The sequence below is a fragment of the Patella vulgata genome, chromosome 7, assembly GCF_932274485.2.
Source record: "Patella vulgata chromosome 7, xgPatVulg1.2, whole genome shotgun sequence".
Taxonomy (NCBI): Eukaryota; Metazoa; Mollusca; class Gastropoda; family Patellidae; genus Patella; species Patella vulgata.
Window position 1 is genome coordinate 20,449,290 of NC_065885.2, and position 27,194 is coordinate 20,476,483.

Below are 27,194 nucleotides of genomic sequence, written 5' to 3' on the forward strand. Positions count from 1 at the left end.
TAGCACACTGGATGGCGTATGCCCGTCTTCATTAGCCCAGGTTAGGAGCAGAACAGTATGACGTTAAACCCCATTTCATTTCATTTTCTTTTGAAATAACATTTTAAGTGAATTTTGGCCATTAGCACAAATGTGAACACTTTAATTAAAATTTGTCTTTGTTCTAGACAAATAAAGAGAGAACGATTATACAGTTTCATTTTACCATTTGGCCTGATCACGGTGTACCATCTTCTCCAGCTAGTTTAGTCTCATTTCGGAAGCTTATTAAACGTACACCATCAACACTAGCCGGTCCTATTGTGGTACACTGTAGGTAAGTAGTGTGACGTACCCAATGGGAAGTTAGCAATCGTTTCGCAAAGAAGTCGTTGCTTTCTAGGCCTTACGTTTAAAGTTAGCTAACTTGAGTGGCAGTAGATAGCATGTTCTGAAGATATTATAATGGCACTCACAGTTGAGTGATATTCAGCACCCAAACTCACGTTTTCGTAGAATTCCCAATCAGTTACACAGAAGGGATTAACTGTTTGGCTGAGAGTAATGTACAGCTGGTGATAAAAGTTATGTCATGATGGCATTCAAAAATCCAACAAAATTTGGTCATGTCTCTAGCCATATAGATGTGGTATGGTATGTATTGCGTGGATTTAACTTTGCATGCATGGTTTATTAACTATTTGATTATTACTACATTATGTGGCCTAAAATATATGCAAATGCCATTTTAACTAAGAAATTCGTGTTCCTTTGGGCATTAAGATGCACATACATGTAATATTTGTATGAATTTTGTATTTGTTAGTGCTGGTGTTGGCCGAACTGGTACATTCCTAGGTTTTGATGCTTTGATGGAAGATAGTGCTGAGAATGACGTCATCGATGTATTTAAATACGTCTCTGTAATGAGAGCAGATCGTCATTCCATGGTTCAATCCAGAGTAAGAAATAATTTCCTCATGACTATTAATATAATTCATCGAATGACTATGGAAGACCAAACAGCTCTTTTTTCAGTGTTCTTACAGGTGGATTATGTAAATTGTATATTTGTTTAATTTAACTGTATTTTAATATAAAGATTATATTTCTTTTTTTAGAAAATCAATAAAATTGTTGTTTGAGATATGTTTTTCGTTGTATGTTTCTGATATTATTTTTTGATTTTCTGGAACAAATTGTATCGTGGTATTAAAAAAACAATTAAATTAAACAATTTATAATTTGCAAATCTGATATGACAAATGTCTGATTTGTATGACAAATGTCTGATTTGTATGACAAATGTCTGATTTGTATGACAAATGTCTGATTTGTATGACAAATGTCTGATTTGTATGACAAATGTCAGATTTGTAAAACAAATATTGATTTTAAGATACAAATGTTAATTTTAGTATGCAATGTCTGATTTGCAAAACATAATAATTGATTTTAATATACAAATGTTAATTCTAGCATAAAAATGTCAAAATACGACAACAAATGAAGAAATAAGGTCTATGTATTAAGAAGCAAGAATTAAGAGCACCGAATAAAGAGATGTTTGGTTTTCCATAAATGGCTAGCTAGCGCCCTTACCAATTTTGTTGTTCGCTTCTAAATGAACCCGGCCCTTGATCATAAGGTCCCGTAACTATGCAAGTCATGGTTGTGAGCTCAGGCTTGAACGGGACAAGGAGTGGGGACCTGTCTAACTTTGTAGACTTGCTGCTGATTCTACACGGATTTTATCTTCTGCTAATAATAGTTACCCATCTCTCTCTCTCTCTCTCTCTCTCTCTCTCTCTCTCAAATGTTATAATGATTGCAGGCCCAGTATTCATTTCTACATCAAGTGATATATGAAGGTATGCTAGCTCGCAACTCATTGCTAACACTGGATGAAATAAGACACATGAAACATCGGCCCATGCTTGTTGAAGAAGAAACTGTTGAAAAAGAATTCCGGGTAAGAAAACTTTATGATAGTCATAATCTTTAGACCAAAATGGTTGGTATACGTCTCCGTTGAAATGTCGTCACCCTGACCGTCCGTCTGTCATTCACATGTGTGGCCGGAAGCTCTTGAGGCTAAGCCTTCGACAATTGCTGATGGAGTTACGGAGTTTGATCACAGAAAAGAATCTTTTTGACGCCTTAGAGTGCTTATGGTCCGAGAAGATTTCTGATAACGCGAACAGTTGAAGATATCATATGATGAGAGAGAGAGAGAGAGAGAGAGAGAGAGAGAGAGAGTTTAACGTCCACTCGACACAAACTAGGTCATTTCGGGACTAACATGTGGTTTTAATTTTATTTCAATAATGCGCTTGTGCGTTGTTTACTGGCACATGTTTTGTATAATAACTGTTACCAAAAGGAAGAACTAGAATCAAATTGATAATATTTCTGGTAATAAATTCACGTGTTGCTACTGTTGATCAGCATTTAGTGTCTGATAAATGCACCCATCACTCATGAAGGAATAGGAGAAAGAGAAATGGAGTTTAACTCGGCACAAACCAAGTCATTTTGGGACTAACGTGAAGGAATAAATATGAAACAATATTTGTGGACTGCTCCAACGACCAAATTGCTGTGGACGTGTGTTTCGTTGGCATCCGTTTGGTTTTTTTTTTTCAAAAAAAGTAATTATGATGGTGTATGGTCATTAACTCATTTTTTAAAAAGAGCTTTCAGTCAAGCAGTTGAAAGAAAATAAACATAACAGTAAACATATATTGCGTTTTGTTTTGATAGAATGTAATGTTGTTAAAGAAGGGACATCACAAGATTAACACTCGAAGTGCCCGAGAAGCGGAAAACCTCCCGAAAAATCGAACGGGTCACATTGTACCACGTAAGCAAATGCAATTTGAATTTTTTTTCATGACATATACTCTTCAAAAAAAGTAGGGGATATTGAAATGCAAATACCTATGCAGGTTGTGATATGATAAATAGTCATGGACACTTGACATGCTTTAAGAGCATGTTCACAGATGAAGAACTTATCGCCTCAACAGAACCACTGAGCTGCACATGCGACACGAAATAGCGCCATACACGTGGGAGGGCTCATTGTCAAATTTGACACTTCAGGGAAGGGTTGATGAAAACTGCCGCCTGCTGGTTTATCTATCCATGTTTGCTTTCCTATCGGTTCTTGCATAAGATTTACTGTTTAGCGTATCTTTGGTTAAGTGTGTTACGTTTAATTTGATCGGGAGACGTGTTCGTCGACGTCAACGTCAATCGACAACACTGCAAGAATTGGCGTGACACTGCAAGAGGAGTGGGTCAGATTGCCCCAAATCGGGATTGGACGGTTGGTTAGTGGCATGCCACGACGAATTGCTGAATGTCTGAGGATTGGTGGAGCAATTACTCATTATTAAGACCAAAATAAAAAACGTCCATTTTCACTTTTGACGGTGTATCTCTTTGCGAGTGAAATGGGGCCGTCAGATAAGCCGCCCATATCAACTGTTTATGTTCATGTGTAGGCAATTGGCCTGTTATTAACATACACTAGTTACCTCTAATAAAAACAGCAGTGCATTTCCGCAGTTTTGTATTGTTTCTGAATATCCCCTACTTTTTTTGAAGAGTATATATATATACAGAACTGAAGATGTCATTTGTTAATGTATACACCAACAATACTGCTGTGTATTTGCAATAGAAAAAGTCTTGAAATGGCGCTGTTTCGGGGTTATTGGTTGTCGGATTATTTGTGTTTCTGAATAGAGAGAGAGAAATGGGGTTTAACGTCCACTCGACACAAACTAGGTCATTTCGAGACTAACATATTGTTTAATTTTATTTCAATAATTCGCTTGTGCATAGGGGTCTTTAGCAGTGGGAGGAAACCGGAGGACCCGGACAAAAACCCACGAGGTTGGACAGGCGACCCTACTCCTTGTCACGTACAACCGGGGATTTAAAACCACGCCAGTCGACTCAATGACAGACTTTATGATAACCATTCAGCCATCCAACCCCCCTTTCTTCTGAATAGGGTTAGGGTTAAATGTGTATTTACTCGTCCCAGTGAACAATTACTAGTTCCTCGATTTAAAGCGTTAATCGTCTTCTCGGAGTCAATGTAGTAAGCAGTTTTGGGTTAGGACAACGAAGTGTTAATAATCTCTTTCACAGTTTTATACTTTTATAAAGTTGACACCGGTTTCTGCAATTCACTGTTGAAATTGCTATGTCTATATTTTGTAGATGATAATTATCGAGCCTATCTGGTGACATTTGTTGAAGGAAGAAATGATTATATTCAAGCATCACTCGTACCAGTGAGTATAGTTTTAAAATGATTTAATATGTTTAAGAAATGTCGAGGCCGGTTATTTGTATGAAACATTTTGTTTTGTACATCTTAGTTACCAATAACTTTTACACTATTATTTGATGAAGAATGAGATTTCGTCTTAATAATACACCTTGAATATATTGTACAAATATTTAAGATTTCAATATTTCGTTATGACAATATTGTGACACCAGAGTACAATTTATCACAGCAGCACTAAAATTACGCCTGGCTACAAAACGAACATCAATAAAGCTGCATGTATCATGATTAAATATTAAACTGTATGAACGAAGTAGTCATACTACTGAATATCATCATGCATGCTACAATTCAGTCATCATGGACCCAGCTCTTGAAATTATATGTCAAAGTAGGTAACAATGTCTTACTGAAAATGGAAGGTCAGTTGTGTTACATAACAACGCATGGAACCGGGTTGTTTTTATAGAAAGGTGTTGGGTGGGGGGCGAATAGTTACATCATTAGGTTTTTCATTGAGCCAAGTGGCGTGATTTCGCTCTCACGATTGTACGTGACAAGGACTAGGGTCGCCTGTTCAACCTCATGGGTTTTCTCCGGGTTCCATATGTTAGTCCCGAAGTGACCTAATCTCTCTCTCTCTCTCTTTTTTTTAGATAGAAATGCTCTGGGTTTAATCGCAGTGTAGGCATATAAAGTTTCTCTGGGTTTTTCAGCTTGCTTTCCAAATCTCTGTGGTGCAAGACTGAAGGCCCGTGTATGCGTTTTCGTTGTCGTAAAAGAACCCTTGACAGATTTGTCTCAAATTTAGTTTAAGATATAACTGTATGGCCATGAAAGTTTATAATTCAATCACGGCAAATTCAAAATCATTCATTACCTACCGACAAAGATCTCCGATGTGGTAACTGTTGACGAAACGTTAAATTTCAATTTTAATTCTAGTTCCATGTTGGTTTATTTTTCAGTCGGTATTCTCTCGAGATGGTTTTATAACCACTCAGTTACCAATGGAATCAACTATTATAGATTTCTGGCGAATGGTTTATGAATACAATTCATTAACTATAATATCATTGGTGGATCAGGAATCAGACCAAAAGGTTTGTTTTATTGGTGTGTAGAGTAAGGGTGGATGAGGGTACCAACAAAATGTATTATCTGAAAGTGTATGTCTAATGACCAGGACACATTGCATAATAAGCCAATACTAACTTACTAAGTTTAATTATTCAAAACAACAACCACGATTTGGCCATTAATATATCATCGCACATCGCTTAGCATCTAGTTAATACAAGCGTGTTCACCTAGTTGTCTTACTATTAGAGTGATGAATCGTTCAAAATGGTTCCTGCGTTAGTATACGGTCAACTTGTTTTTTTTAGCAGATGAACCCCTTTACACCTTGTTGGTTGTCTATTAGAGGTAGCTTTAGGTCTTGTAGTACAGATGAACCCTCTACTCATTGTTGGTTGTCTACTAGAGGTGGCTTTAGGTCTTGTAGTACAGATGAACCCTCTACTCATTGTTGGTTGTCTCCTAGAGGTGACCTTAGGTCTTGTATTACATATGGACCATCTACTCATTGTTGGTTGTCTACTAGAGGTGGCTTTAGGTCTTGTAGTACAGATGAACCCTCTACTCATTGTTGGTTGTCTACTAGAGGTGGCCTAAGGTCTTTTATTACAGATGAACCCCCTGTTCATTGATGGTTGTCGATAGAGGGTGTCCCATGGTCTTATAGTACAGGTTAATCAGATCCTGTTGGTAGTATACTAAATGTAGTCTGCCGTCTTAATATTGCTGTTTATTTTATAGATTGATCCATCCTTCTGGCCGACTACTGGAGGTAACTTTAAATCCGGACCGTTTCTGATTACCATGACAGAGACGAATGAACCTGATAGCTTTTATACTGAAAGCGTTTTATCGCTGGAAAAAACAGATGCTGTAAGTTTCTTATTAATATAATGTAAGATTGCCCCAGGCTACCGTCTCCCAAGTAGGGATGGGTGCACTGGCGTTCCCTGGGTTCTTCGGTTTCCCCCCAATGGTCTAACTAGTCTTCGTGTTAGTGATTGACTCCATGGGGGAAAGTAAGGATATGTTAATAAACAATAATAAATTCTGGAAGAACAATTACTTTATGATCTCAACGTTATGGAGCAAGTAAATGCTTTCGAGATGGAGTAGCTGATATCAGTTCTTGAATCTGGTCTCTGCTGCTGTAGTAGATATCATCTGGGGTGGTGGTTTTTGTTAAGTTAAAGTGTCTTAGCAATTTCAGTATGCGTTCTATGTCTTATTGGGTAGTTGCGATAAACGGTCGCAGCAAGAATTTGTAAGTGCTCTTCAATGGGTGTTAGTAGCGGGAGTGGGCAGCGCCAAATCCAAACGGCAGAAGGTTGCTGGTATACCAACTGGAAGTTTTGGGTACGACAGATTCAAGGTGTAATTCTAAAGTCAATAAGTAACACTCGCGTTCCTGTATGAGTGTAGCAGATTCTACAGGCGTGCTACCTAATCATCAGGTGACCTCCACAGACGGGAAAATATCGATTAATTTCTTTAAAGTAATAAGATCTTCTAAATTAATGTTCTTTGACTATTTTGCAGCCGGATCCCAGTATTAAATCTACTATTAACATGTATAAAGTACACGAATGGCCTGTTGATGTTGCTATACCAGATAAAAAAGGTTTATTAGCACTGATACGAGCTATACAAAAACGAGAAGAAGATGTTGGCCACCATTCAATTGTGGTTCAAGATATGTAAGTGTTTCTCTCATTACCCCATGCCCAATAAGTTTAGGAGAGGGATACTGAAATGGATTCGTTACTTCCACCCACGTTTTGTTTGCGGAACATATCCCAGGAACCACGCAAGATATCTTTATAAAACTTTGTACACACAAAAACCTATTCTAGCCCATTTTGCTAATTAGAAAATTGTCAGTTGAATTATGTATGTGTTCCACGGAATCAAATTTTATTTTTTTGTATGATGCGCAAGGCAACTTTTTGGATTGTTGTCGTGTTTTTTTTTTAACAGACTATGCCTATTTTGACTCCTCACCAGAATTTACAAAAGTAAATTTAATTTATGTACATAATAGAACATTTATACAACCAGAACATATATACGTGCAAAATATAAATATTATTTGAGAATAAAACAAAAACTAAATATTTATACATATATACAGTTGGCCTTTCCGTTAGTTTATAGTATTATGTTTTATTTTATTTTTGATAAATTACAAGTGAAGTATTGGTGTTTTTTTTTTGCTAGGCCTTTTACCTCTCAAGTATCGTTTAAGATAAGTCTGGACCGGGCCTGTGGCGGGTTTCAAATAATATGATTTATCAAATGCCTTGATAGTCAAAGCCTTTAAAGGCTCAATACCACTCTTGTTGTAACTGAATAATATGTCCCAATCTTTATTCTGGTCAACAAATTGTACTATTTTACAATATTTCAGTTAATTGATAATACAAATTTCATCTTAACACACCTTATTTAAAAAATTTGAAAAATTCAACATAATGGTTTGAAACGTCTAACGTAAACCTTTTCAAACGAAACTTCAATTTAAAAATATTTTCGAACCCTCTGGACAAGTAAAATAGGATGTAATGGATAATTTACACAAAAGGTAGGACACTTAAACATCTAGTACTTAGATAGAGATATTATTTATTTTCTGGAGCTTAGAAGCCAGCAAGAGTGTTATTGTCCCTTTAAGGGATATCAACTGCACGTGAAACAATAGAGATAAAAATTACTCTGTTAGTCTCAAAACGATCTAAAATCGGTTTATTGTATTGACGCGACGTTAAACCCCATGTGTTACCCCTCCATTTGTTTTATAAAATATAATTGTCCCAATCGCCTTCTCTGATTGTTTTTTTCCAGTGATGGATCGACGAAGAGTAACCTGTTCTGTACTATAGTTAATTGTATAAATAGACTAAAAGAAGATAAAGTTCTGGATGTTATGTTAACTGTAAGAGACATGCACGTCGTACAGCCTCAATGTATATCTACATTAGTGAGTATAGTAACCTTCTTTAAGGGTTTATCAAGCAAGTGGTCGTAATCTTTGAAATTGGTGGAGATGGGGGGTGGATCATACGATCTGTCACAGATTCGAGTGGTTTCCTCCCACTGCTAAATGACACAAGCCAGTAACTGTTATTGTAATAATATTACAATGTATTAGTCCCAAAATTACCTAGTTTGTGTCGAGTGGGCTTTAAACCCCATCCCTCTTTCTCTTTCGAATCAGACGCGGGAAAACGAGTCATAGGCAGAATGGATGTCTGAGACCCCCGCCCCACTCTCCTCTGCTTACATTGTACAAGAGATACTTTATTTTAAAGCAATGATTCTCAACCAGTGTGCTGCGAGATCTTTCTAAGTGTGCCGCTGAATTTTGAACGGCACACTAAAAAAATGCAAAAATCCACATGATCCCAATTGAGTGTTCACTTGCGTCTACTGATAAGTTCATAGCAGTGTTTTTCTTTATTTAGTTTGAGTCACTCTATGTGTCTATGATTAGGTTGTGTCTATGGTTGTATGCCGTCTGACTTACCATGATTTTATTTTGCAAAATTCAAATGTTTTTCATTAGCCAGGTGTGCCGCTAAGTTTTTATGCGTTCCAAGGTGTGCCGTTGTCACAAAAAGTGTTGAGAACCACTGTTTTAAAGTATTTGGTCGTCATTAACTACACTATTGTGAAAGTGAAATCATTAAAGAGCATATCTGCCCAAAAATGGTCCACTTCTCTTCAGTATTTAAAAACATATGATGAATTGAAAACAATTTGTCAACATTCGACATCTTCTACATACGGGGGAGGGGGGATGGATGGCCGAATGGTTAGCAGAGTCAACTGGCGGGGTTTCGAATCCCCGGTTGTACGTGAGTAGGGTCGCCTGTCCAACCTCGTGGATTTTCTCCGGGTCCTCCGGTTTCCCCCCACTGCTAAAGACCCCAACGCGCAAGCGCATTATTGAAATAAAATTAAAACCACATGTTAGTCCCTAAATGACCTAGTCTGTGTCGAGTGGACGTTAAACCAATTTCTCTCTCTGTCTCTGTCTCTCTCTCTCTTCTACATACGATATAAATGTAGCGATGAATTGCACACATCCCGACATAGTGCTTCTACCCAAAAATGTAACTTCTATAAGGTGGAGACCATGGAATATAGCTGTAGGAGAAAGGGCAATCAGTTATTAGAAAATTAAAATCACTTTAATTATGACGTACTTGGTTGTATCAACTAAAATTAATAGATTCAAGTAGAAGGCTTCGTTGTCATGACGGGTATACCGGTTCCTTTAATCTCCAGCTTAACAAGGAACTTGGGATAGAAATAATCACCACTAAATTTGCAAATTATCCTTTTCTTCTTTCAGCCGGAATACAGATTCTGTTATGAAATGGCTAAAGAATACGTAGATACCCTAGGTGAATAATAAATTTGTCACCAACAAGGCTTGTTCTCTTGCCAAATAATATGTTTATCTAAAGCTTTAATTTTAATGTTCTTTATAGTGCTATTTATATGGAATACCAGTCGAATTTCCAAATGAATTTTTGATGCATTTTGTGTTTTAAATTGATAGAAAGAACACCTCAACCCCTCTGAGTATAAACAACTATCTGTTATAAATGAATGTTATAAATTTTGAAATTTTGAAATGAATTTGGTATTGTATTTAGGAAGAATTGTAAAATAATGTTCTTTAGTGTTGTTTAGTGCTATTTATACAAGATTATTTTGGTGTCAAATTTCGAAATGAAATCGGTGTTCTTTACATTACTGAAGAGTGGCTAAAAATTAGTATTTTTTTTTAAATATAGGGAGTTTTACTGGCCTGGGTTGGTTGTGCCCATTATTTGTTTAACAGGTTGCAAATAAATTTTCATTTAGCAATGTTCGTTCAAAATATAACTATCTATTATTTTTTTATTTACAATTATTTGTTTGAAGAGATTTTTGTATTAATAACCCATACAGAATAGTCGGTGAGAAAGTATTCGAGCCCCCGAAATGTGGAACTCTGTAAGTTAGGTCTTAAGTGGGTAAAGAGTCGCCTCTGAAGCATAGTCAAGTTTATCATTTTGATTACGGTTCTGATATTTTACCCGAAGAAAACAATGTAGATTGATATGTGACATCTTGTTGACGTTATTTAATGTCTGTGTATTTTGTTTGCGTTTTTGTATAGTATTGTTTTTACTTTTGTATGTTGAATTTTAGCTAACCTAAAACAGAGGTTATTTTAATAAGAATGAAATGTCTTGATAGGACTAGAAAATTCTTAGAGAAAAAACATTGTTTTTGATTTAATCCAAACTATTTGACAAATTTAACCAACCTTAAACAGGGGTTATTTTAATAAAAATATAATCATATGAGAAAAAAAATATTGGTTTTAATTGATTTTAAACTAATTGATAAATTTAACAAATATAAGAGGTCGTGAGAAGACAAGAAAATTCTGAGAGAAAAACATATGGGTATTAATTTTTTTACAGACCATTTGAAAAATTTAACTGACCTAAAACAGGGGTTATTTTAATAAAGCCTAAAATTTCATACTCAGACTAAAAAATTATGAAAGAAAAAAATATTGGTTTTAATTTTTTCCAATCCATTTCATAATTTTATTTAACCTAAAAAAGGGTTATTTTAATAAAAATAAAATGTCACGATTGGACTAGAAAATTTTGAAAGAAAATATATTGGTTTTAATTTATTCCGAACTTGATAAATTTCACTAATCTAAAACAAGGGTAGTTCTAATAAATAAGACTGAAAAATTTTGAGTGAAAAAAATATTGATTTTAATTTATTCCAAAGCATTCGATAAATTGAACTAACCTACAACAGGGGTTATTTTAATAAATGTGATATTAGTTTTAATTTATTCCAGAACACGCGATAAATTTAAGTAGACTATATTTCAATGCTTTAGTCTCTTCAAAAAATGGCGGCTATTTTAATTGTGCATTAAAGGTTCATATATGGCAAAATACTTTCCTGTTTTAATACTTTAACGTTTTAATGGTTGAATATGGGTAACAACATTAATATACTGTTCATGCAGTGTCGCTATTTCATTTAGTATAACATAAAACAAAAACATCCATTATTGCCTCTGTATAAAATGGATTAACTCGATAATTGCCTCCGTGTAAAATGGATTAACTCGATTGCTTATAATTTAGTAGAAGTATAAAATAATTTTAAATAAAAATTGTATGATATTAAAAGATCATGTTGTAAAATGATATGGTTAATATATAGTGCCCTATTGTGTATAAAAAAAAGTTTATTGTTGATTTTATCTGTTGTTTAATAAAATGTTCTAGAAAACGTTATTACTTATTTTGCAGTGTTTCAAATGTTATCTAACGATATCCCGATCTGAGCAACAGATCCGCCTACCTGCTGAGAAGTAGTTAGCTACCATTCAATTTTCGAACGTTAGTTACGCACGACGATATCCTTCACAGGGATTGGGTTCTGTTGTCGTCCGTGGTGGTAGTATTACACAGTGTTTGAGAATTGGACGAATTTAGTAATAACTTTGGCTGCTTATAATCATGAAATTACATTGGGTAGAGTCTTTGTATTTTAAACTTTGTTAGGAGAATAGTAAGCCTGGTGTTGAGGTTGGAAGTTGCAGCATTTAACGGAAAGGGTTACAAACAGAATAACCATGATGTATCGGTTCGAAGGAATAATCGATGTCCATTCTATCTTTGTAAAGAGGGCGGTTTGATTGCCGAATGGTTAGCACGTGCATGCTGTATCATACGGTCTGTCATTGAGTCAACTGGCGTGGTTTCGATTCCCCGGCTGTACGTCACAAGCGGTAGGGTCGCCTGTCCAACCTCGTGGGTTTTCTCCGGGTCCTCTGGTTTCCTCCAACTGCAGTGTGCTATGAGGGAAATTTTGCCTTGACAGGAGCACTACTGCCTACTCATATATCGAAGTCCAACTGTCAAGGACTCTTTTACGTGCATGCCAATTTGTAGCCTACAAGGCCCCTCGGGTTTTAGTCCTATCCGAACGACTTTACGTTGTCCCTTGCCAGGCCCACCGTCCTGCACCACTGACATGAGGAAACCGGGCTGGACAATCCCGATGAACTTTCTCGGCAAATGCAGGGATCGAACACGCGAGCCAACGTCTGACAAACTGAACCACCGTGGCGCCTTGCTAGAATACAGAACTTACCCATAGAAGAGTCGCTATGCAAATTGTTTAAATATGGAATGCTTAAAGCAAATTGTTAGCTATATCACTATCTCGAATAAACGAAGAGCGCAGGGGCCTAGCCTACTAGTTGTTTGAAATATGCAAAATTTATGCCCCTATATCCAAAATTCAGATTTTCTCAGATTCAAATTTAGAAACCTCGCCTACGTCATAAAATCTCTGACGTCAATTAACGTTGATATTTCAAAATTATCTCACCATGCACCGAATTTCTTCATATTTGAAACTAAGGAAGAACGTGTTCGAGAACGTTAGAAAACAGACTCGCATACCATTTGGAAGTACAGAGGAACAGTGTGAACATATTGGTAGAGATCTCTGCGCACAAATAGATAGTGGTGTTTTAACTGTTCAACAAGTCGTTACTGATTCCGTCAAGTTTGCTTTGGTTAACGCCAGGGATGCCGAGAGCCGATATTTCTCATGGCTGACATTGCATATGTCATTGGGAATTTGTTTTCAATATCAAGTGGAAGACAAACAACTGATCAGGCACGTTCTGGGAGTATTACTTCCCTTAAGTCATGGCGTGGATTATGGAATATTTTTACGTGATTTATTAGAATCTTCTCGACAACCCGATGTCTCATCTGTGATTAACCTAGCACCCGGACAAAGACAAAGTAGGAGATCTCTTTCAAACGTTCCAGACAAATCACTTTATTATCTCAAATATGCTGCAGGTTTAAAAATAGATCTTCGAGACCCAAAGCTAATGAAAACCATATTTGATGGGACTGGAAGAGCCGTATGGGCAGAACTGTTGGACCGAGAGAGGTGCTTATACATTGATCTTCCCATTGCTCATGCTCATCTGCAACCAATGATGATTCACCAACCATTAACAGCAAGTTTGCAAGTATCGTCAATTTTATTGGCTATAATGAACATGAAACCAAATGTTGTTCATCTATTGCTGCGCTATGGTGCATCGGCGCAAGGTCCTCCATTACGTTACTTATTGCGCACGCTTGGAACAATTCACTTATTTCCTGGAATGCAGAAAGATGGCCCTAAAAAATATACCATACCCGTGTTGATGGTCGCCGACAGTTTAAAATACACACTAAGAACGATGCCATACGTTCGTTTCAAAACTGAGATGGAGACAATCGGAAATAATACGAGATTCGAAACATATTACGTCAAACTGGAAGTTCTTCAATTCGTTCCGTCTTGGACAATTGCAGGCGTTGCCCCTTTAAAACATCTGTGTCGTTGTTTTATTCGGAACATATTTATTTCCATTGATCAACTTCCGGACGGATTACAGCTGTTGGACATACCATTGGAACTGCGTGATTATATTGATATTAAATCTTAGATATATTTGCTGAAGCATTTTATGTTCTTATTCTTCATTACCATTAGTTGTTGTTTTACAATAAACCTAATAGTTTTTATCTGAGGTTACAACAATGTAGTGGCGGGTTGTGTAGCCCTGGTCCCTCGGATCAACTGTTTTCCTTGGACCCCGATCGCGATGAAGAAAACGTGACAAGAAAACGAAACTAGCTTGATTCACATTCTCCTACGATTAGGCCAGTATATTTTTCAGTGGATGCACAGACGACTTTTATTTATTTTGAATAAAATATGTCAATTGTTTTCACAATCGAGACCAATAGACCGCTGACCCCTGTGGCCCTCGGACCATGTCCTATGGTCTGAGACCCAGTAAGTCCCTACCACAATTTAATCTTAGCAATCAATAATTTAATTTAATCATGCCAACGTCGTTATAGAAAACACTAGAACATGTAAACAACTACGTTGATTACGTGACGTCAAACATGGCTATTTAACAAAAAGTAAAATCTTGAACTTCCCCTTTAGGTGTGTTATTCTATAAAATATAAAAATAAATATAATGGATTCCTTGAACGGTTGTTGTTTAAATTTTAATCGAGGAAGATACACATGAATTGTGATTGGGTAGTTTTGAGAAAGGCGTTAATGACGCAATGTAATGTATACCAATGACATTAAATGAGATGCAATCCGATTCATAGGAAAAGCCCCAAGGCAGCAGAAAACCTAATGAATGTTTGTTTCTAATTTATTTTTTATTTGGTTAACAGTAATTTGAAGTCCACTGGACATTAACGAACTAATAATACGGGTTTAGTTCAATTACCTATTGAGCGCGGGTTTTATTAGAAGTGGGTCAATACCGGAATTCCCGGAAAATATCCCCGAGGTTAGGCGGGCGATACTTCTCCTTGTTATGTGGATAACATGGAAGAAATCGAACTCATGCTTTGCAGATCCAATCCAAAGGGGGTGGGGTACACAGAAAATTCACGAGGTTAGACACGTCTCCCAGAATACAACCCCGGGGATGGAACCCACGACTTGCATGGGTTAACGCACGCATAGAAATAATATATTACCATATAAGCTAGGGTATCCATCTCATTCTGTTGTATTTTTTCATTAGATAACAAAAGTTTGTGGACGTGACAATTGAGAAGTGTTATTAGATGTTCTAGTAAAGTGTGTCATGATAGGTTTGTTAATTTGAACTTTTGGAGTAAAAACAATACTTCGAAACATTAAGAAATGAGGTGCCGTTTATACATTGGTATGCACGTAAAAGATCCCTTGACAGTTGGAATTCGATATATGAGTATGCCGTAGTGCTGCTGTCCGGGCAAAATTTCCCTCATAGAACATTGTATGGCGTATGCCCATCTTCATTATCCCAGTTAGGAATCAGCACAGTAGAACGTTAAACCCCATTTGGAATGTAATCCAATCTGTGACCTAAATCGTGACTTCTTAAAATGTAGCCGACGGACATATTATCAGAGAGACATTAATAAACAAACACCATAAAATAAAAGCAATGTTTTTTTTTTGTTTTTTTTTAAAAAATCGAATTTGAAATAAAACATAATGGCAATGTAATACATAGTAAGCTTTTAAAACGTACTTTAAGAAATATGTAATATTAAAACATCAAACGATTACAAGAACAAACCGATGGACATACCATTAGAGAGACATTAATAAACAAACACGATAAAATAAAAGCAATGTAAGTGTTGTTTGTTTGTTGTTTTTTTTAAATGAATTTGAAATAAAACATAATGGCAATATAATGCATATATTAAGCTTTTAAAACGTACTTTAAAAAAATTAAATGTGTAATATTAAAACATACAACGATTAAAAGAGCAACATCCATAATAACAGCCTTCCTGATAATTTCAACAAATATGTCAATGTTTAAATATATCTAATAAATCGTCCCATCCGAACGACTAGACGATGTTCCTTGACAGCCCCTCCCCCCTCCCGTCCTTCACCACTGACAAGGGTGAACCACGCATAAAAAGTGCTTTCTCGGCCAACATCGAATCGAACCCAGGGCCAAATAGTTGGTGAGCCAGCGCCTTATTCACTGAGCCACCGTGGTTCATCCCTTAAGAAAGAAAGAAAATTAAAATGTGTAATATTCCTATACAACCGTATAACTTTTATTACGAGAAGATCTATACCCAAAGAATTATATTTGTGAGTGTAAGAAAGGGTCGGTGATTAATATAATCACAAAAACAGCTGTCTAGTCGTTCGGATGGGACAAAAACCCGAGTTCCCGTGTATACAATGGCGTGCACGTAAAAGATCCTTTGGCAGTTGGAATTCGATACAAGAGTAGGCCATAGTGCCGCTGTCCGGGCAAAATTCCCCTAAAAATAGCACAATGCATGGCGTATGCCCGTCTTCATTAACCCAGTCGGAACAGAATAGTAGGACGTTAAACTTTACTTAATTTCAGTTTTAATTAGATTGTCATATTAACAGACACGAGATCCAGATCAATTACAACCCTGAGCAGTAGGTACGGCTATTATACACAATCCGGTGTGAATTTGACCCGCAAGGGGGGTTGGATGGCCGAATGGTTAGCACGCGCGCGCTGTATCGTACGGTCTGTCATTGAGTCAACTGGCGGGGTTTCGATTTCCCGGTTGTAGGTGACAAGGAGTAGGGTCGCCTGTCCAACCTCGTGGGTTTTCTCCGGGTCCTCCGGGTCCCTACGCGCAAGCGAATGATTGAAATAAAATTGAACCATGTGTTAGTCCCGAAAGGACCTAGTTTGTGTCGAGTGGACGTTAAACCCCATTTTTCTCTCTCTCTCTCTCTTGACCCGCAAACATTTTATTCGGCTACAGGTCGTTATTCGTGAGTACGTTCATTAAATAGTAACTGTGGTTTTCACTAAAAACAAATCGAACATATTGCGGAGGGTTATAGATAAACTTATGTCATGGAATGACTGACGATAAAAAAAACATGCTTGTAGGATTAATCATGTTCAGTAGTTCGACCCGTCTTCTTCTGGCTGTTTCGGAATACGATTTTCATTCCACTATGGCCAAGGTCTAGAACTGAGAGTAGAGATTGTGGCATAAAATTATTGCTTTAGAAGATATGAATTGGGGAACTTTATAAAATATTTATATTAGAACATACTGTTATTTCTCCTGCACTGAACAACTTTCTAACGTAATTCATGTACATCCTTTTCGTAATTTTCGTTGATTTGGCGAAGTTGGGCGCTGATCGACAAACTCACATCATCCATGTTGGCAGCTACAGACGGCGAAATGAACAGCATGGATTTTATTTCTGATTCGCTACAATGACTTGTGTCTGCATCTTCGTCTGGCTGGAAAAGTCCAATTTCTTCGGATTCGTCAAATTTTTCAAGCTTCTTCTCGGAAATGAATGTAACATGGCATTTATCAGAATCATTGGCCGAATTTCCAGAAAACCTGGTGATTGATTTACTTGAATGACCAGTCCATGATTCACATCCATGACCCGATTGTCCAGATGATGACCCACCATTAAAACTACTCAATTGTCCATCAACATTATTCACTGATTCCAGCGGTCCACAATAATCTTCCGGGGGATAAAAACCAAGCTCATCTCGACCATCACTGGAACTTGTTCTTCGGGTATGTGTTATATGTGTGATATCTTGCTCCGAGTCCTGCTCCGTCACCGAACTGAATCCGGAATCGTACCGAAAAAAGTTTCTACCATAAGGCTGCCCAAATCGTTCCGAGAACCAAATCGCGTGACTTCTCTGATACTTAGCTGCTTTATTTATGGCATCTTTCAAATTTCGTCCTGCTTCGAAATGATCCAGAGGTTTCGTTAAGAGGGGGTTTAACCCTGGATCAGTATTTGTCGCTTGACGATGGATATATTCTACTAAAGTTGATGTTTCTTGAGGTATTTTATAGCAATGTAGGTTTGGTATACCTGGTAGGTAATTTGACGATGACGTATACTCAAAAGATACGTAGATGTATCTTTCCCAGGTTCCCGTTTGTTTGGATTCTTTTAAGACCTGTTTCATAAAATCTTTGAATAGATGACCAGTTGAGGTGATGGCGTGATATTTATAAGTTTCATGTCTACAATCAGCTTTCATGATTTTAAATGCGGCTTCTGAGTTAACAATCAAGATATAGTCAACCTGGTCTAAAGTCTTCAACATCCAGTCCTTGAAATGTAATTGACTGATTGCCGGCAGACAAAATGGCGGATAAATGGGCAAGCAATGGCAGACATCTTGAAGAAAGAAAACGAATTGTTTTACACATTCTACATGATGTAGATGATCTTCAGCGTTTAATATTAAGATAGACTTTTTCGTCAGCTCATCTCTGGTAGCCCCTAAATATATTTAAAAACAGAAAGAAATATATAAAATCCTGGCCGCCAAGCAGTTAATACAAGTATACGAATTTAAAAAACGCTGAAAATTTGAGTTCATTATTTATGAATTGCGTACTATAGGTTGTCAAAATGTAGGAATAATTCATACTATTGGTTAAATATTTTTGCCGATTTATGTTTCTGTCTAATTTGAGGTCACTGATTGTATTAATAAACTATCCGTTTACCTGTGGAATTATAGTTACCACCTTGGTCTTTCAACAAATCATCTTGGTGGTTGTTATCTGAAACGAATAAGAGTTTTTGCTTACCAGTAATTTTAATGCTCTTGCTGTTTAATTATGAAGGAATGACAGATACATTGACTAAATAAGAGATGATATATGACTGCCTGAACTTGACATCAATAAATTCAGATATTACATTTAATAAGCTTTAAAAAATACTTTTGTATTTGAATCTTTATGGTTCATTTTTGTTTCCTGCTTAACTGTTGTGGATTAATCAAACCTATCACTTACCGGAAGTGGCGCGTTTTTTCCAGATAACAAACGCTACTGTGATACTAACCAGTACTATCCCAATTGCTAAAACGACAACAATCATTACAATGGCATAATGGTTCAGGTCATCACTGGTTTCTCTCGCCATTAACTCGCTGTTTTTGTAGTCGTTTCCGGGTATTTCTTTCGCCATTAGCTCGCTGTCTTTATGGTCGTATCCGGGTATTTCTTTTGACCACGGTACTGCATATTTGGTTGATTTATCTGTGGTTGCCATGGTTACTGACCCCTTGCTTATTATATCCTTGTTTGGTTTGGTTACTGACCCCTCTCTTATTATATCCTTGTTTGCTTTGGTTACTGACCCCTCTCTTATTATATCCTTGTTTGCTTTGGTTACTGGCCCCTCTTTTATTATATCCCTGTTTGCTTTGGTTACTAGGCCCTCTCTTATTATATTCGTGTTTGCTTTGGTTACTGACTCTTCTCTTATATCCGTGTTTGCTTTGGTGACTAGCCCCTCTCTAATTACACCCTTGTTTGCTTTGGTTACTAGCTCTTCTCTACGTTGATTTGTTGTTGTTTTCCCTTTTAATATATACAGTTAACATATTATATATTTCATGCATTGAGATGGGGTGAAGGTTAAGTGGAATTAGGAAATTGATACACTCCATTATATGTTAAATTGGTAATAGACCTTTTGCTTACTTTGGTTCTATATATTGAAAATCTATAAAACTGGTTACCGAAAATACATGGTTTAAGCAAAGAAAGGGTTCACTGATACCTGCCCAGAGCACGCATCTCTGAATTATACACACCCGCCTTTATCTTATGTAATTAACTTTCATATTTTCTACATTGCTCGCTTGAAGTTATGTTTGTCACCATTAGGATATTTGATTGCTCTGGTAAAACCAATATGAAGATATCTTGAAGACAGATAGGATGCACAGTGTTTTCTAATCTTTACAGAATGGGAATATGGTTGAATGTCTGATCAACAGAATACTTCGATCAGTTTGAGGACAAATGCGTACGTTCCTGGTTAATCCCCCGTAATCCCCGGACATAACCCTTGCAAACTGGACTAAAAAAATTACCATGACCGTTCGACTACCGCGGTCCCCAGTAATCTTTATTGAGAAAATTACATTAAATTACCTTGATTAGAAGGTTTAACGATGAATGGTAACGTTTCAGAAGTCTGGCAGGGATCACATACTCTTCCTTGGTCTGTTATTGTGAAACAAAAACATCGCGACCGGTCCTTAAAAAAATCATCTAGTGGTTGAACCTAGAAAATGATAACAAATGATAACAAATTGCAGTTTTGAAATCAACTAAATTAAAATCAGCATTAAGCTATCCCAATTATATGAACAATTATGGGAGTATTAGCAGTATACTCTTTTATAAGCTAACTAAATATCCACATTAGATTCATTAAGCTTATCGGCATTAGATTCTTTAAGCTATATATCCTTCAGAAGTATTCAGCTATTCAGTACTAGCATTAGATACAAGGTCTATCCCACTAGTGACTAGTGTATCTCAATAGCGATATTTACCACTTCTGTTTCATTCAGTTTTTAAGACACCGCATCAAAGACGCCATATCTCGTTTTGGTGGGGGGGGGGGGTATTTTTATAAAGTTTACCTTAATGACGTATGATCCCTGTTCTACACCTGTAAAAATATGTTCTCCGTGTTCACTGCTGTATACGTTCTGAAAATATAACGAGAAGGCATTTAAATGTGTAATCTTTTGCTGCCTGAGTAGATTGTTTATCAACTGGAGCCGACACTTGTTACACAATTGACATTATTTAGGAACATGTCACTTAACACCTTACCAGATTATGACCCACAGATGGTCGACACTGACACTGGTCTGACACGGCCAACGGCCACGTAGAAGTCATTATTTACTACCCCTGGTCTGAATTATGTTGCAATATAGGCAGCTGCATAATCTCTTCGGTGATCCTTTGTCTAGAAAGGGGTTATAAGCAGGAATCAAACTGAGATTATTCAGTCAAGGCGAGAGCGTCTGAGTTAAGACCGGACAGGGGCCATGTAAGTTAGTTGGGAGTTGGCACCCAAGGGTGTCAAGCAGTGCCGGATTAAGGCTCTGCTGGCCCTAAGGCACATTTTGATAGGCGGCCTAAAAATACAGATATGTTGAGCTCATTGACAAAAGGAATTAAGTTAAATTTAGCAACAGAAAATTTATTACAAACAAATTCAGAACATTGACGGTACTGTATTTACTATAAGTAGCACCTGATAATTATCAAAAAAGTTTTACTTTATTATTTTGTGGCCTGGATTTTTGGCTGGCCCTAAGGCACAGGCTTTATTTGCCTTATGGTTAATCCAGCACTGGTGTCAACACAAGCTAGAACCATGGCTCCCTTAACACACGCTAATAACGGAATCTTAAGTTTTGTACATGATATGTTTAAAGAAGAATAAAAGTAGGCCTATCATATGAAGTTAAACCAGTGTTGTCATCAAGAACCTGATTCAAAGAACAAAAAGTGTAACACACTGGATGATCAGTCCTTGACAGACAAGAATGAGTAGAAATTTGATTCGCAATAAAATAATAATGATATATATACATATATATATATATATTACCTTTTCAACAAGGGCCTTTTTATAAGGTTCGTCACAAGCGACATTGTCTTCTTTACACAAAAACACATCATATTTACTAAACTGAAACTTATCGGTGAAGGAGAAATGAACTTCCACTGTTTCTGGCTTGTCTGTTTTGTACTGGATACTCGTGAACCACTTGGATGAAGAATTAAAGTCGTCTTCATTGACTGGATCTAAATGAAATAAGATGAAATGTGGGAGGTTTAAACGGGGGGGGGGGGGCAATGGTCTAATACGACCAAAAAAGCCGTCCTCTAGTCAAGTGGCATACTTTGAGTCCCACACTTGGTAACATGGAGTAGGATCGTCAGCCTAACTCCGTTGGTTTTCACTGGGTCCAGTGGCTTCCTCCCACTGCTAAAGACCTCAACGCGTAAGCGAATTATTAGTCATGCATTGATATAGTTTGTGATATTTCGCTAGCAAGTTGTCCTAACACCTACACAGCCTACAATTTACCGTTACAAATACGTACCTGGTAAGTAATCCAGAGTTGAAACATAGGTAATCATCGCCATGTCCAGGTTTTCACCAGATCTAGGTAAACTATACAGATACACACTGTAGTCAGAAAGAGGGGGCGCAGGGAAGATTTCATAGTTAAATACCAACTGCAACAGATAATACAAATGACAAATGGTATCAGGTGTTTAAAAACGTTAGCATTCATCGATTCCAATGTCCTGGTAATAAGCAACCCAGCTATTTCATGAGGCTACAAATGCAGTAATAAAATGAATGAATATTAATCCTAATTTGTAGAACACATGATACCACCTAACGTCTAGCTTTTTGACGGTATGGTACGGAAGTCTTGAATAAATAATCAAAATCAAAATAGTATTTAAATTTACGTCAATTAATCTGACATTTGAATAAATTTAAACTACATGGGTATGAAATGGTAGCATACATAAAATAAATGTATAATACAGTACACTGCATTGTCGATCAATCCCGTTTGGACAAAAATCTATCGTCTTCTTCTAGTAACGGGATTTTTCAATTACCTTCTTCAAGTTTGCACAAACCCATCAACACTGGACATTTTATGCTTATTAGCTTATTATTCTCTCATTACCGGTCAGGGGCTTAAGTTAACTTGGTTAAAACGTCGAGGATCGGGAAGCCAGCTTAACTTTTTCATCTGAGAGCAAAGTTTCGATAAATAAACCAGTTATAGACCCTTCTCGATAAAGGTGTTCGAGAACGTATTATTCGACAAATAAACCAGTTAAAACCCCTTCTCGCTAAAGGTGCCCGAGAACGTATTATTTTCAACGTTTGAAATCCATTGATACATCTTGACAATGTCTTCGATAACACAATAGATGTAATTATTTCGAGAAGATAGTTTTAGAACGAAAGTGCTAAGCATATCGACTGACTAAAATGTTTGGGACGTAAAAGATTGTACATGCAATTATATTTTTATAATGTGTTTCACGAACTTCCGAATAAAAAATTTGGGGGCTTAGGTAGGCCAAAAACCTCTGCACATTATGCCTGCAGCACAGACACGTCGTCTTGATATCGGTTCTCAAATCGACCATCCCTTGCCAATCCCTAGATCCACCCCTGATATTTTCTACCGATTGACATGTATTTACGAGTCGTGAATGCCGAGGAATTATATCTTTAGTAAAATATTGAACCCTTAAAAAGGTTTATTTACCGTTTTATCACTGGGTTCTAAACTTCTGTCTGTAATCTTAAACAGGCGACAAAAAGAGTAAGGGCTTTCATCTAAAGTCAGTTTCATCAATCTCAACAAAAAACCTTTGGTATTCTTTAACCCTGTAGCTGAAAAATAACCATTTTCAACTTCATTAGGTAATGTAATAACGGTTAAAATTGCTTTATTGGAAATAAAGTATCCATTTTAGCGGATTTAATATGGATCTTCTAAAAGGGATGAACGGCTAATTCGGCTGAATGATAAATATTACTGCTAAAGCGAACGTCTGGTTATTTGACCATAGTCTGCCAGAATACAGAAACATTGAAATAATACCGCGATGAAACGACCGCTCAGTGAAAGGTACATGACCTAGTTTTACCTGATTGAGGTGGAGTCCAGCTGACATTTATACCAGGTAAAATCCCATATTGGGTTTTCTTTTGGAAACCTAAGGCAAACAGACTGGATGGTTTTTCTACAGATTCTTCGTGGTTGTCTGGAACTGGTAACCTATGTCTACTTCCTATTTCACAATCTGTTAAGAAAAATCATGATCTCTAATTAGCTTTTAAACGGTGACGACCCAGAGACATCTATTTCAATGGTGGAATTAAAATTAAGTGTTTACGACTGTTTAATTCTTTGTACACGTTGCTCTACTTAATTTGAAGAAAGAGTTTATTTTATCTATTTAAAATGTCTCCCTTCGTGGGTCTTGGAACGAACACGCCATTTGTTTTAAGCAATCTGTAATATTATAGTTAAAGTCATGTCTTCTGAAAGTTTTATAACTATTTTTAGAATCCGGAATATTCTTTGAAATAAATTCCCGGATTTAAAACACGTGAATATAATACAATGTGTTTACTTACAGCTTTGGCGGTACTGTTGACACGGGATTTTCTGCTATAAAATAAATGAATAACAGATTTTATTTACAATTCATTATTAAAGAAATTTACAAAGCCCCGTACTTTAGCTGAATTCTACAGATAACATAATTCATTTATTCGAAGACAGAAAGCAAACATCCAACCATTGATTCCTAGAAAAGATGTTAAATATGTCACAATAGCTACCTGGTGATAATAGGAGATAACAGATATAGGGTTAAATACCTCTGTGATATATTCCAGCCCCTCGTCGCCACTTCTAGTAATACCCTCCTCCCTATAATACGTATGCTTTGATGACGTGTAAAGGTGTAAGGAACATTAGATCAATTTAATGGCGAAATGAAATGGATTGAACAGAAAAGATATGAGATTAACGTCCTACTATTCTGCTCCGAACTGGGCTAATGAAGATGGGCATACGTCATACAGTGTGCTATGAGGGAAATTTTGGCAGGACAGCGGCACTACGGCCTACTCTTATATCGAATTCCAACTATGCTTGTGCTTGTGAGTATGGGTCTTTATCATTGGAATGAAACCAGGGGACCAGGAGAAACCCAACAGGGTTGGACATACAACCATAATCCTTGTCACGTACATGTGTGAGATTGGGCAGACTTTGTGACCTAAAGCGCACGCGTTTGACTACTCGAACCCTCAACCATCCATGTGATGTACGTGTAAACTTAAAGATAACAATTGCAATTCAATTATTTCCCCCGATAACCAACTACAGAAATTGAAGGTAGCCGTACACTGAAAACGAAATGAAATGGGGTTTAACGTCCCAATCTTCTGATCCTAACCTGGACTAATGACGACGGGCAGCAGCACTACGGCCTACTCTTATATCGAATTCCAACTGCCAAGGGATCTTTTACGTGCACGCCAATGTGTACACGGGACCTCGGTTTTTCGTCCCATCCGAACGACTAGACAGTTGTCCTTGTTAGACCCTCCGTCCTGCATCACTGACAAGGGGGAACCACGCCAGAAAATCTGGACGAACTTTCTCGGCCAATGCAGGGATCGAACACCCGACATCCAGGCTAGCGAGCCAGCGTCTTCCCCAATTTAATGGCGAGGTAGTGTGAGAGAGAGAGAGAGAAATGGGGTTTAACGTCCACTCGACACAAATTGGGTCATTTCGGGACTAACATATTGTTCAATTTTATTTCAATAATCCGCTTGCGCGTTTGAGTCTTTAGCAGTGGGAGGAAGGACCTAGAGAAAACACACGAAGTTGGAAGGCGACCCTACTCCTTGTCACGTACAACCGGGGAATCGAAACTACGCCAGTTGACTCAGTGACAGAGAGATTGTGTATTTTAGTGTAATGTCCAAGGGAAGCCATCAGTACATCTATTTAAACCTTAGTTGAAATGTTATATTTAGAAAACTTCTTTCAGAAGAGAAAATAAATAATTGCAATTTCCTTCCTCAATTCTATATTATATTGAGAACGAGGGCCCGGAGGTCAAAGTTGAAAATGAAAGCCGATCTAATATAGAGACGCGGGTTGCACGTCTCCATATTCACCAATGCAGTGGTCGTGGAAGTGCTATAGCCCTCTGATTATTGATGCGATTATACCCACCTCCTCCGCCATAAAATAAAAAAACCCAGAAATATTTTGATTGGGGACAAGACGAACACAAAAAATACCTGGAATTACGCAAAGTTTATAGGAATTTAATCTTTATTAATACTTGCCAGGTTAATTTTAGCACTGCTGAGGTCGTCGTGACTGGGAAAACAAAATAAAATGTCAAAAGATATTTGTCAAATTAAAAGCACCAAGTTCACTTCTATCTATGCACATAATTGTATGGCTTGATGATTTCAAACATGGATTGCAATTCCATCTTTGGAAAGACAAGTAAAGTTATAGTGCATCTTTGTCTGAGACAGGGTGGATCATTCATAATAAATGTCGTAATCTTACCTCGGTATTATTCTGTTTTACAGTCCATTCACATTGTTTAGCTGCAACAGCCTGATATATACAGCAAGTATAAAACACGAAATGTGTTATGCAACCCATTCTTAAGATATGGCACATCTTTATATATCTTTCATGGATGTTAGAATCAACGAAACATCTACAGGAATGCCGATGAAGTCATCTCCATGGAACCACTGGACTTGATGTCATCTTTATTACACGAATATATACAAACAAGTTTCTATATATACATGTGTACGATAAAGGTCAAAGTTCAATTTCAAGCACCCGAATTCGTAATATGAGTGGTTGCGTATGAGTATGAGTTTTATTCATGACCTATTTCCTTCTCGTCTTCCGATACTAATTGTTCAATGAAATGAAACACCCTGCATGCATAGATTCTCACGGAAAAAGATGTCCGTTCTACCCTTTGTTTTTTTAGACAATGATTTAAATATATATTTTTGCTTTCGAACAATACAGCATTATAGTATGTCATTACAGTTGATGATAATTATTCCATAGCATCTCAAACCTTATGTTAAATATGGTAAAGTTAGAATTCGTAATATATCGATTTTTTTGTAAACCCAATAAATCGAAAAGTACAAACACACAAACGAAGAAGAATGGGTATATCTTGCCATGAGATATGGGTTTTTTTTGTTTATGTTTATCCCATTAGTGTCATACGGTAAGACATAACATTACGCACAAAATATGTAACTCTAGATCTGTCCACCAGAATTTCTGTAATAGTCGACCGTGTACTAAATATTTCCAAACCACAAAGTTGTTATTACAACAAACAAAATAACCCAAAACACGGAAGTAAGGATGATGGATACGAGCATTGCCCTAAGAAAAGTCAACAAGTTATTGAAAATAATCATTGAGTATTAATCGCGATACCTGTATGTAGAGAGTAATGTTCTAATGTGAAATCAATTTATGAATTTTTTGACCAATCAGAGAGTTTGTCTCAGATGGGAATTTAATGCATTTTAGAGGTCCGGTGTATGTTTATTTTGTTGCACCCAATTACTGTGTCGATGGTAAAGAGATTCGCAGTAGTTTCCAATTCGCCCTGAAATTCGTTTATATAAACAAAAAACAGCAACAGACCTAGTACAGAACCCCGTCGTATCCCAGAGACATTGCGAGATGTTTTCGTTCAGTTTTAGCGAAACC

At 36.9% G+C, this 27,194-nt stretch overlaps 1 protein-coding gene and 1 long non-coding RNA gene across 3 annotated transcripts; one reads left to right on the forward strand and one right to left on the reverse strand.

Annotated features, from left to right (window-relative positions):
- The first annotated feature begins 5,262 nt into the window (after positions 1-5,262).
- LOC126828095 (uncharacterized) lies at positions 5,263-10,087 on the forward strand. The gene is made up of 5 exons (XR_008788816.1): positions 5,263-5,391; positions 6,110-6,241; positions 6,908-7,065; positions 8,210-8,345; positions 9,723-10,087. It is a non-coding gene; the product is annotated as an uncharacterized LOC126828095 (long non-coding RNA).
- A 5,418-nt stretch (positions 10,088-15,505) lies between these two features.
- LOC126827795 (uncharacterized) lies at positions 15,506-26,215 on the reverse strand. Of its 2 annotated transcripts, none has more exons than XM_050557334.2 (11): positions 26,001-26,215; positions 24,032-24,065; positions 23,539-23,694; positions 23,154-23,281; positions 21,954-22,089; positions 21,455-21,651; positions 20,469-20,537; positions 19,972-20,104; positions 18,872-19,392; positions 18,529-18,585; positions 15,506-18,298 (listed from the first exon to the last, which is right to left on the reverse strand). In XM_050557334.2, the coding sequence occupies exons 1-10, from the start codon at positions 26,115-26,117 to the stop codon at positions 18,559-18,561; spliced, it is 1,518 nt and encodes a 505-aa protein (XP_050413291.1). In that variant the 5' UTR covers positions 26,118-26,215; the 3' UTR covers positions 15,506-18,298; positions 18,529-18,558. The 2 variants fall into 2 exon arrangements, with proteins under 2 accessions (XP_050413291.1, XP_050413290.1); XM_050557333.2 differs by having other exon boundaries at positions 18,823-19,392.
- Positions 26,216-27,194: the final 979 nt, after the last annotated feature.

Bases quoted from the DNA above. Each gene is read 5' to 3' on its own strand.
- LOC126827795 (XM_050557333.2), bottom strand. From the start codon at position 26,117: ATGTGCCATATCTTAAGAATGGGTTGCATAACACATTTCGTGTTTTAT. The intron at 24,066-26,000 runs GTAAGATTACGA...TTTATTTTATAG, and splicing joins TAAAACAGAATAATACCGAG to CAGAAAATCCCGTGTCAACA. The intron at 18,586-18,822 runs GTAAGTGATAGG...TATTCGTTTCAG, and splicing joins GAAAAAACGCGCCACTTCCG to ATAACAACCACCAAGATGAT.